Consider the following 11,635-nt stretch of genomic DNA (forward strand, 5'->3'; position numbering starts at 1 on the left):
GCACCATACCCACTCACGCAGTTTCGGGGACTACACTTCCCATAAACCCCTGCGGGCGGCGGCGGGCGGGTAGTGCGCCGGCGGGACCCTGAGGGAGGTGGCGAGGGGCGGGTACCGACGGCAACACCTGCGCCAGCTATGGCCTCGCTCGTGAAGAAAATAATCAGCACTACCAAGGCCCCTGCACTGGGTCCCTACAGGTAATGCCTTAGCTGAGAAGGATCTGGGAGTCTTGGTGGATGAGAAGTTGACCATGAGCTGGCAATGCCCCTGCGGCCAGAAGGGTTCATGGTATCCTGGGGTGCATGGGAAGAGTGCGGCCAGCAGGTCGAGGGAGGTGATCCTGCCTCTCTGCTTGGCCCTAGTGAGGCCATATCTGGAGTACTTTGTTTAGTTCTGGGCTCCTCAGTTCAAGAAAGACAAGGAGCTACTGGAAAGGGTCCAGCAAAGGACCACAAAAATGATCAAGGGTCTGGAGCATCTCTCTTGTGAGGAGAGACTGCAGGAGCTGGACCTGTTTAGTCTAGAGAAGAGAAGACAGAGGGGATCTCATCAATACATATAAGTATCTCAAAGGCAGGTGCCAAGAGGATGGTGCCAGACTCTTTTTAGTGATGCCCAGCGACAGGACAAGAAGCAATAACCATAAACTAAAACACAAGAAGTTTCATTTCAGCATGAGGAAGATGTTTACACTGAGGGTGGCAGAGCACTGAACAGGCTGCCCAGGGAGGTCGTGGAGTCTCCCTCTCTAGAGACATTTAGAACACACCTGGACACGTTCCTGTGTATCCTGCTCTAGGTGACCCAGCCTTAGCAAGGGGGTTGGACTGGATGATCTCCAGAGGTCCCTTCCAACCCTAACAATTCTGTGATTCCATGAGGGAGAAGTCTCTTGGGAGAAGCAGAAGCATGTTTTGCTGGTGGAGTTTCGGCAGATCCCGGTAGGGTCTGTCAAGCTGCCCTGGGGCTGAGGTGAGGGCAGAACCCCTGAGCAGGGGCTGGTCCCCTCCTTGGTAACCCCCGGGACACCTGGAGTCCTGCAGTCGGAGCGGGACTGCAGTGCCATGCAGGGGGATGTCCCCTAATCGTTTTGAAATGACCCTCCAGAAGTCAGTTTGGGAAAATAATTCTGAAAATAGTGGCAAGAAGTGAATGCAAAATAAACTGCAAGAGGAAGAATGGTTCTTCTCCAGGAAAATGTGTTTGCCTAGAGACAAGCATGTTGCACAGGGAAGTTACAGAGAGTGCTGACTATGGAGGCGATGGAGAGGGAAGGCTGAGCCTGATCCAGGGTGAGCTTGGGCAGATGGAGAGTTCAGTGCCTCAGAATTGCAGATCCTTCCTTCTTTTGAATGTTTGTAAATGCTTTTCAGTCTAAAAGCTAACTGCTGTAAAAATATGTAAGATGTTCAATGTTTTCACAAGTTTGTTGTTGCAGCAGATCTGCATGCAATTTAAAAAAAAAGAAAAATTCCACTTTTATTTGCAGAAGAGTTTCTTTTTACTATAGGGATGAGAAAAAAAGTTCCATCAGTATAGCATACTCTTATAGCTAAGGTACAGAGGGGTTTTTACTAGGGCATTTTATACGAAATTTTAATTCTGCATTCAGTCTTTGTATTCCCAGTAGTACCTTATTGCCTTCCAGGTGCATTTTTGTCTCCATTACTTTGTGTCCTGAGCTTTCTGAGCTTCAAACTGTGAAAAATACAAAGTATAGAAGCCGAGAGACATGACATGAAGGTTAACTTCTGTAAACAATAAACTGTTATTGTACTGCAGCCAGGGGCCCGGCACTGCTTGGCGTTAGGAGAACATCTAAGACATGGAAAGGCGATGATTCTTCTGCTGCACATGCACGCACCACGCTGGCCCGGTCTTCAATATAGTTCTCCAGTTCTGTTGTGGATTAACTCCACTCCAACATTTTGTGCTGACCGATAGTTCTTGATGAAATGCTTCTTATTATGCTGCCTGTTAATTGTACGACAGGTCTAACATCAATAAGTTTATTGGTAACTTAGTTTATCTGATTTCAGTAAACTTGTCAAAGTCCAGTGAGCAGAAGTTGCACAAGAAATAACTGCCACATCTCTGCTGTGAAGTTTGAGCATGGTAACACAGGAATGTGGGCTTAATATGGAATGAAGAATTAGGATGTGTGAGATGCATTTCCGGTCCTGCTACAGCCATTCAGTATGCTTTTTGGTGACCAATTTTTACTGTATTTTTCTATTTCCTTTACTGCATCCGTTTGCCAGTACCTTGAGATAGGTAGGTAGATAGGTAGGTAGATATTTAAAAAGACACATATATGTGTATGTGTATATATAGATATCATTAATGTTGTATATATATCTCATTAATGTTATTAACCTTTTAAAAGACACTGCAGCGATACTGTTCTTGTATTAATCCACAATCATTTGTGTTCAGAAGATCTGTTTAACTTTGCAGTGCTTGTCTTTAAACACCATCTCTCTGATGGACAATGTTCTTCCAAGGTCACAGTGTTTATCCAGGTATGCATTTAGACACACTGAAACCTGAATGACTTTAGACACCCAATCAGATTTCTACTGATTGAGACTGATGAGTACCTACGATTGACCCTAGTTGCAGGGTACATCTGATTGGGGTTTGTGTGGTTGAAGTTTCTCTGAGCTTCACTCATGCATTTGGCTGCAGTAGAACTGTACCCCTTGGTTGGTAAATGGTTGCTAGTCTCAATGAATGGAGGAGTCCATCAGTCAGCATACCAAGAGAAGGAAGCTGAGGAGGAGCAGAGAAGGAGACCCAATAAGGCTGTTGCAGATGTTGGTCTGGCAGTGGTATCAGGAGGCTTCAGCTTGTTTTTTCCCTACTTATTTGTGATTTAGGATTTTCCTAAGGCCTCTGTTGAGATAAACGTCTTGTCATGTCATTTATTTTATAATAAGCACTACAAGACAATGTCTTTTTTTTTAGAGGGCTCATACCTTCTTGTTGCATGGTTCTCTGTGCTTCAAGCAGAACAGAAGTTTATGCACTGAGGGCCTGTGCCTCAAACAAAGCAGGACATGTTAGGAAAGAAAATTAAAGAAGTGTGTGTGTACAGGCACATATTTTCTATGAAAAAGACTGTGTCAGCTGGAAAACTATTTTATTCACTAGTTTCTCATCTTTAAATGGTGTAGTTCTGTGATTTACTCCAGTTTTGTTAGTTGATGACAGAAAAAATAGTTGTCACGTAAGATATTTTACCACATCCAATAAGTTACTGGCTGTTTTTTCCCCTTATGAAATTACATGAGAATGTAGGACAGGGATAAAAGGAAAGATGGGAATGATGGCCCTGTTTGAACTGCCTGACTCATTTTACTGAGTCCCTAAATCAGCTGTGTCACCTGTGAGGTTGGATTGAGACAATCCAACTGAGTCAATCTCAATTGAGAGAAGAGATGTCATAAAAATGTACTCTGAAAGTGTCCATTTATATTTCTACTGACATTTAAGGGAAGCTAAACTCTTTCAGATACTTAAGGGAGGTGCTCGAGTAGTTTATGTAGCTTGAGAGACTTGTTGAATGGTTAAAACAATGCATTTTCTTGTGGAAGAGGTAAGAAAAACGGTATTGACACGCCACAAACACTTTCAAAAAAATCTTTCTCTAGTTCCTTTGCAAAATATTTTTAATTACCAGCTGAAGAGAATTAAATTATGTTTCTTGCATAATGTTTGCTAGGTAGTTTAAATCTTTGTTTTAATCTTTTAATCTCTTTGTGATAACTAAAGACATTAATAATTGCTAATTCTACTTCAGCAAAAACACACCTGACATTTATATAAAAATGTTTTGCAACTAGCTTTAATTCTGCATTCTTCTGAATTAACCAGCCGACAGGTCACTCAGGTTATTTGGTGAAAGGAGAGTGATTGTTCTGGGGATGGAGTGATCAAGGTGTTTTGCTGACTGCCCAAATTGATGACTATGGAGGAATACTGCCAAAGAACTAGTGGGCAGGGTGTCACCTCACAGCTGTAACTCATTACCGTGGTGCCTGTTTGAGAGGAAAACTTACATTTTCTAATGAGCCCTCTTTTGATTTTTCTTTCTTTTGTGTTTTTTTTTTCCCTTCATTCCCCTCATCGCTCTGCAGCTGAGATGTAGATAAAAGGTATTGTCTGCTTCTCAAACTAGGATGGAATATTTATCTGGATGTGTGCAAAAAATGTCTATTTACTCTACCTTGCTTCTGTGCTATCTGCAGTGTGGAATCTATAGGTCAGTTTAGTGTTGCATTGCTGCATTTATACTCTGAACCTTTGCAAGAAATGGGGTTTATTTCCTCAAAAACAGGTCTATGCAATTCCACATGGCCTAACCCCAGCACTTCCAAAAGCATACACCTATTGAGTGTATGACTGTGTGTACAAACTTGTGTGTGCATAACCTCAGTGTCCTTTCTGAGATATTGTAAACTACTGTAAAAAATTTGAAATGTACTTTCAGATACTTGGATGTTTTCATGGGGAGGCATTAAACCTACAATGTGACTTGTGTTTTCAGCCAAGCTGTGCTGGTGGACCGGACAATGTACATTGCAGGACAGATAGGCTTAGAACCTTCCACTGGGCAGCTTGTCTCTGGAGGGGCAAAGGAGGAAGCTAAGCAGGTAAGAAGTCTTCTAGCAATGAACTTGTACTGGGATTGGCATGTGTTTAGTTAAATGTGGAGTTGTGAGAAATTGAGAAGACTAGAAAGTGGATTTTACATCCTCCAGATGAGGAAAAAGCAAGAAAAAGTCATTCCATCCTAACCCTGTCTTTTTTCTGCTTGGACAACTTGGAGGTCAGGGGAGGAATCTATGTTTTTATGTCATGGCTAGGCTTCACAAAGATAGATTTGGGAAGTGTTTTTATATAGGAAAGTAAGAAAGAATCAATGTTTATAACAAAGGTTCACACCCCAGTAAAAACCCTGGCTTGAGTTGGGGAAATATTTATTCCCCAAAAGCAAAGAGGTGGAATAGGATGAGATGGAGTGCATCATAAATTTACATCTAATGAATAGATGATTTAATATTTATGGTTTATTAGAGGCTCGCTTTTATTAGTTTTTATTTTGGTCAGTTTTGACAGTTGAGGTTTTGCTGGGTGAACTTACAATACAATATGGATGCAGCCAAGTTACAAGTCATATTTGCATACTTAGCTAGATATAACCCAGCTGATAGTTAAAAGATTTTTGTTTCATTTTTCATTAGGCTTTAAAAAACATGGGAGAAATCCTGAAAGCTGCAGGCTGTGACTATGGCAATGGTAAGTGGTGCTATGATGGTGGCAAACAAGTAGTTGTTTTTACCTGAATTAAAATACAAAAAAAAATCAAGTGACCTTTAAAGTGATCTTTGCAATGGGTATCAATGGAACACTACTCTTCACTGAAAGTTTCTGCCAGTGGTACTAATACTTTAATTCCAGCTGGGAAAGCTTAGGTATAGACAGAGCTGCACCTGACTACAGGCATTTTAAGCATCCTAGGCTAAAGAAGGTAAAAGAAGGCTTGTGTCTGTGGTGTTAATATTCTAGACACTTTCAGTACTTTTTTGGGGGGGACTCTAATAGTCAGCCAAACCAGGATTAATGCTGGCTTAGACAGTCATGGGCAAAAAATTCTAGCATAGACTATTTTCAGGCCTTTTTATGGACTTTTTTCACAACAGATATTATATATGATATAAGTTATTGCCAACAGTTGGTTTACAACAGCTTTTTTAATTGACTTGCTTGTCAGTTCTGTGCCTCTTGGTAGATTTTGGCTTTTTCAGAGCTGGTCAGGAATGCCTCAAGTCCTTGAAGTTTTCTTACATACGAGGTATTCAGATTTTTCTGGTGGTTCTCTAGGTTGTAGCTCTGATGGTCAATATCTCTTTAGAAAACTTTTCAAAATGTTTAGAATACTCAAGAGAACATTATGAAATAAAAGCAAGAAATGCATTAAAGTTTTTCAACTTTTGTATGCAAAGCCAAGGTCTAAAATAACTGCAGTTATATAATTTCCAGTTGTGAAGACTACGGTTTTGATGGCAGACATGAAGGACTACAATGATATTAATGATGTTTATAAACAATGTAAGTAGATGTTTTGTTTCTGTTTTACCAGTATGGCTTGTGTAACAAATTATATTCATGGTATTCAAAGCGTTTGAATGACTCAGATGATGCAGTTCCATGATGTTTGAAATTCCAGTAGAAATTTTAAAAAAATTCATTTGTAAGCATCAGATCAAGGACAGCCTAATTTCTTGTAGATTTGTGACCTATCATCTCACTCACTCACTGTCCTGTGAAGATCAACTCCTGCTATCCCTCCAGGTTGATCTTCCATGCCTCTATCTCTATAGATGCTCAGTTGTCCCTAATATAATTCTACTGTAGGCAGCCTTCAAATGCTTAATTTTAGATTTTGTATCTCCATTTCTTTAAAGTCTGTTTATATCTTTGAACAAGTTGTGGGTTATTGGTATGGGACAGGGCTCATTTTTTATACAAAGATGAACCACGCTGCTCCACTTGAGGGAAAAAAACGAACAATGCTTGGTTAACAAAACTGAATGTAAACTGAAATAAGTGATGCCAGTGACCCATATGGTGCAGAAGAATTTGAGAGAATATGCACGGGAGTTCCTTATGTTCCTTTGGCTTTAATTGGGTAGCAGCATCTGATCTTGAATGAAGTCTTTCATTGATGAGCAATCAACACAGTCTTCTGCATGTCAAAATGGAATGGTGTGTGTGTTTAAGCAGGGTAAAAACAGGCCAACTGGATGCTTAGTTATGTGTTGCCTCCTACCTGTAGTTCAAGAAAGCAGTTGCTGTTCTTTCATTGTGAGTTATTATCTCAGAGATTAACAGCTTTGAGTAAAGTTTCATTTAATTATGTAAACTCCTTGGAAACGTTTGAAGTCAGGTTGGACGGGGCTTTGAGCAACCTGATCTAATGAAAGATGTCCTTGGCCGTGGCAGGGAGGTGGATATGACTATGTGAGCATTAAATGTTCCCTCCAACCTGAGTTATTCTATGATTCTACAAATTCAGCTCATATCTTTACCAGTACCCTTCCCTCTGCTTCACCCCCTGTTCTAACACCTGTGACTGCCAGCTGGTGTTAAGACCCTGCAGTATCAGCAGAGTGCAAGTATCACTGGTCACTAGATCACAACTGCATCTGGCTTCTTAGTGATGAATGGTGGCTTGCTGAGATGTGAGAGCAGTCAGTGACCAAAACAAACCAAAAAGGGAAAAATGACAGCTGGCACAGGAGACTTGCAGCCTTGAACTGTTCAAATTGACTGCATTTTATACAAATTACTTTGAACTGTGTTTTATCAAGCAAAGTTCAGTGATTAGTGGATATTTCTGTTTAAATTGCAGTTTTCAAGGCAAACTTTCCAGCCAGGGCAGCCTATCAAGTTGCTGCTTTGCCCAAAGTAAGTGTCACTTTTCTGCCTACAAAAAACCCCCATTCTGAAATACCTTACTTCTGAAGCATTCTGACAGCTTTTCTTATTCTGAAATAGCTTCAATCACAATTATTTTAATGGAGACTCCTAATAAGCTTTTTTCTAAGTATACCAGTCTTATTCCCACGCATTATCAGAGATCTGAATATGAGATATAAATTTCTTTATTGTGGAAGATAGCTACAACACTAGAAGTAAGGGCTTATGATACTTGAGTAAGTGTAAAGTGAATTGTCGATATTATTTGACCTTGCTAAATCTGTCAGAAGTGTAATCTCTCTCAAATATCACTGTTCTTTCAAGGATGTGTTGTACCTCCACTTGCTTCATAAAATAGATACATTAAATTCCTAATATGTTCCTTCATCGTTTCGTCACAGGGTGCCCGAGTTGAGATTGAAGCTATTGCCATTCAGGGACCCCTCCAAGATGCTTCAGCCTGACTATAAATAGAGACTGGATTTCCTACAGCAGCAGTTTTGGATTTGATTAATACTTCTCCCTTACATCCGATTCCTACAGTTGACTAACAGCAGTTACATGCAGTTGAAAGTAGTAAATTTACCAAGGAAAGGTGCCCTCTTCCAGATTGGGGCCTTGGATTCTCTGAAATATGAGCTTACAGTGAGTTCTCTGCTGGCAAACCCTGAAACTTGTGGGAGCCCTGCTAAAATCAGCTGATCTTGATTGCAGGACAGGGCCCACTTTGTGGTGGTCACTGGATATTCAGGTATTAAGGTACATGTTTGGGTGAACTTATGACAGTTATACTGTCTTAAGTTATACTATGTGTGATCTGGACATAGAAAACTATAATGATTTGTAAGTAACAATTTTAAATAAGAAAAAATGACAGAAATGAGAAAACAGAACACTTGAATTGCTTAGGACATATTTTCACTTTTGGGGAATTTTACTCTATTTGTTTCTGAATTGTCTGAACCTCATTCTTTACATAATAGATTACTGTTGGGAGTCACTTTTTTTCATATGTAAGCAACTGTTTAAGAAAGTTAATATTAATTTCAGAAATAAGAAAATTATGCTTTTCTGAAGTGAAGTGCTAACTTTATAAATCAACTGTAAATTAATATCTACCTGAACTTTTTTCATAATTTTTTCATAGCAATTCAACTTTGACTGTGTTTTGATTTTAAAAAAACAAGCAAAAATCCACAAAAAAAAAGTTTAATGAGAATAAAATATAATTGCAACTGCAAAAATGTGCTTGTCTATTCTGGGAACAAACGTCTTTTCCTGATTGTGCTTTGATTATCCATTACAAAAAAAAATCCACATTTTGCTTACTCAATAAGAAATAATTTGAAGCAGAAGAATAGGCTTCTTACGTCTCTCCTAATAGCTAAGGGTGAAATTCTCCAAGACAGGACGATTTCAGCAATTGTGACATTACAGTTCTTGGCTCTTTTTTTGCTGCTATTAAGGTCAGAAGCATCAGTTTGATGGGGTGATTAAGCCATATTGAGAAGTCTGACTGGTGCTGCTAGTAGGTTATCCCATCCCTACTGATCTTCTAACCAAGTAGCAATGGATATTGTGTTTTTAAGTATCTGTTTGAAAGTCAGCTGCCTCATGGCAGAGTTGATTCTATCTTCCCCACAGCCGCATGACTAAGCACAGTTGGTTTATTTGGGGGGAAATGAGCAGAAATTCTTTCCTGCTATAGTCTGTCCACCTCAACATCTTTTTTTTGCTCTCTTCTGTGAAGATAGCCATCAGATTGCATATGGATGCTACTGTCACTGTGTCTTCACTGTCTTTGTGTAGAAGGTAAAAATAGCTATAAACAGCATCTTGGAGAAAGTACTGTTTTAATGGTGGAGATGTGTACCTGCTTTATCCAGTGTACTGCAAGAGGGAATCTCGTGGCTGCTCCTTCCAGAGGCAGTTGTTTGTATGCCAGAGTGCCGTGACTGAGCGTATCAGAAGCTATTTCTAGTCCCATCTTGTGTTATCGCGCTCACTTAATACTGGTAAGCACAAAAGCAGTAATACTAATAGTGAGGAGAAGGCATAATGCTGGTTTGCATGTGGCGAGTCCCAATACTGTCTGTTCAGCTCTCTGACCCCAAACTTCAGTTCTGTGTGTGCATTTCTGTCATAAAGCCTGCTGATGCTCCTCTTACGTACTTTTACCTGGCTAATGGTTTTCGTATGGTAAGCACACAAGAAGAGTCCAATCTGGCAGCACCATGTTGCTGTCAATCTTACCATGGCACATGCAGATGTTGCCTTGTCTGAAAATCCCCCAGCATGCAATAGCACAGCCACACTGTATGAATCATCTTCCAGCCCTGGATAAACTGTAGGTGTCCCACTCGTGGTTTCTTACCTTCCTGCTCACCAGCTCTGCTTTCCAGATCTTGTTACTTCAGTTGCAGTAAGAATATTTTGTATTTTTCATGCATTCCTGGTATCACTTTAGCATACACCAGATGGGCTGTTGGAAAGTTGTGAGGAAGTCAGCCCTATTTAACCCTCCTGGATGTGATGGGAAGTGGCCGTTTCTGCTTTTCACTGAGGTTATAAATTGTATCTATAGAAAAAACATTCATAATGAGTTTGTCACAGTAAGCATATACTTGTGATGTGTGATATTTTACAGTATTATCTTGCTTTCCCTTGAAAAAATGGGAGATACTTATTTTTATTAGAAGCGAAATAATGCTTTCACTATTTCAACAGTGAACTTCCAAGCAACTTTTTAAAAGTCCTTAACTTTTCTGCAAATAAACTTCCTACACATAAACTTTATTAGTTTTGGCTTCTGCTTTTTTTCTGTCTCCTTGGCTATACTATTAATGTCTTTATGCTCTACAACTCTGACTCGATAAGCAATCCCTCCTAAGAAAACACATGGTCAGACTTGTTAGGAAGGAGTTAGTATACTAATATGGATATGACTTTCTAGGAAACAAAGAGCAGATATTGCATCACTGTATCAATTAATAAGAATTAAGAATAATATAATTGAATGAAGTTACATTTGAACTCCATTTAAATGGAGTTTAATTTCTAATTTATATTTAGGGTTCTCTGTAACAGCTTTGTTCACATATAATTGTGTTGTTTGAATTTATTTCACTTATTTGTACAAATAGTTCAAGTTCCCATAAATCAGCTGATTTCAATAGTCTTGAACATCAGCTAAGTTCAGCCTTGTATAATCGCTGTCGTTATCCCTTCTTACCTGTGCCGTGCTGCCTCTTTGCCAGCCTTGAACATAACACTAGATGGCAGTTTTGATATTTTTTTGGAGTGCTGATGTGTGCTTTGGCTGATGTAAGCCCTTTATAGAACTCCTTTGGGAAACTTCCCTGGTAGGAGTAATGTTAATACACCATTGCTTCACATAGTAAGGGTCAGTCTGAGACTGAAATGTAAGTGAAACACCTGGAAAAAAATGCATTCTGGGTGCAGCTAACAAGGCAGAACACATTGATTCCATTAAAAACATTATTATCAGTGCAAAAAGTCAGGAACTAAAATTCACTTTTAGCTTTAAGATTTTTTAGGTGGAGACCAGTTGTAGTTTTTAGACTACATATTTAGATCAGAGCCTTTTCTTGAATGGCTCTGTTCTAAATACGTATTCTTCTGGTACAGGAAGTCTAGAATAACTGAAAAAAACCTCTTATTTACAGCTATAACAGTTCTCAACATAAACAATCAGCCTTCCATAGAGGTGTATAAAACATTTATTTTTTTAAGTAGACTTTTATTATTTGATTCTATTTTTTAAAACAAAAAGGATAAGCTCTGTAATTCTCTAATACGAGAAGCAGGTATCATGACTGTCTCTTAGGTCTTAGCATACAAACTACTTAGTGCATGGATATTTAATAAAACCTGTTTTAGGTAGAGGCAAGTTAAACATAGCTTTTTTTGTTTGCTAGACTGAGCCGCTAGCAAGCAAAAATATGAAGTTGCAATTCAGCTGGTGGCATCCCATTTTCACCATTTAGAATTTGTTTCCATCACATGTAACTGAAAAACCACAACAAAACAGGTCCTCTCTTTCTGTGAAAGTGAAGAAATACCAAAACATGCATGTACTACCAGGTGTTTCTTTTAGTAGAACTTTTTCTTCTTCAAATGATTATAT

At 39.3% G+C, this 11,635-nt stretch overlaps 1 protein-coding gene across 1 annotated transcript; it reads left to right on the top strand.

Annotated features, from left to right (window-relative positions):
- The first annotated feature begins 57 nt into the window (after positions 1 to 57).
- Positions 58 to 8,818, top strand: RIDA (reactive intermediate imine deaminase A homolog). The gene is made up of 6 exons (XM_032707977.1): positions 58 to 200; positions 4,553 to 4,658; positions 5,250 to 5,304; positions 6,049 to 6,117; positions 7,421 to 7,476; positions 7,890 to 8,818. The coding sequence occupies exons 1-6, from the start codon at positions 139 to 141 to the stop codon at positions 7,950 to 7,952; spliced, it is 411 nt and encodes a 136-aa protein (XP_032563868.1). The 5' UTR covers positions 58 to 138; the 3' UTR covers positions 7,953 to 8,818.
- The last annotated feature ends 2,817 nt before the right edge of the window (positions 8,819 to 11,635 follow it).

This window comes from Chiroxiphia lanceolata, chromosome 1, assembly GCF_009829145.1.
Source record: "Chiroxiphia lanceolata isolate bChiLan1 chromosome 1, bChiLan1.pri, whole genome shotgun sequence".
NCBI lineage: Eukaryota > Metazoa > Chordata > Aves > Passeriformes > Pipridae > Chiroxiphia > Chiroxiphia lanceolata.

What these genes read in the sequence shown, in the direction of transcription:
- RIDA (XM_032707977.1), top strand. Translation starts at nt 139, where the DNA reads ATGGCCTCGCTCGTGAAGAAAATAATCAGCACTACCAAGGCCCCTGCA. An exon ending in CCTGCACTGGGTCCCTACAG is followed by an intron (nt 201 to 4,552) that starts GTAATGCCTTAG and finishes TTGTGTTTTCAG; the next exon opens with CCAAGCTGTGCTGGTGGACC. An exon ending in TAATGATGTTTATAAACAAT is followed by an intron (nt 6,118 to 7,420) that starts GTAAGTAGATGT and finishes TTTAAATTGCAG; the next exon opens with TTTTCAAGGCAAACTTTCCA.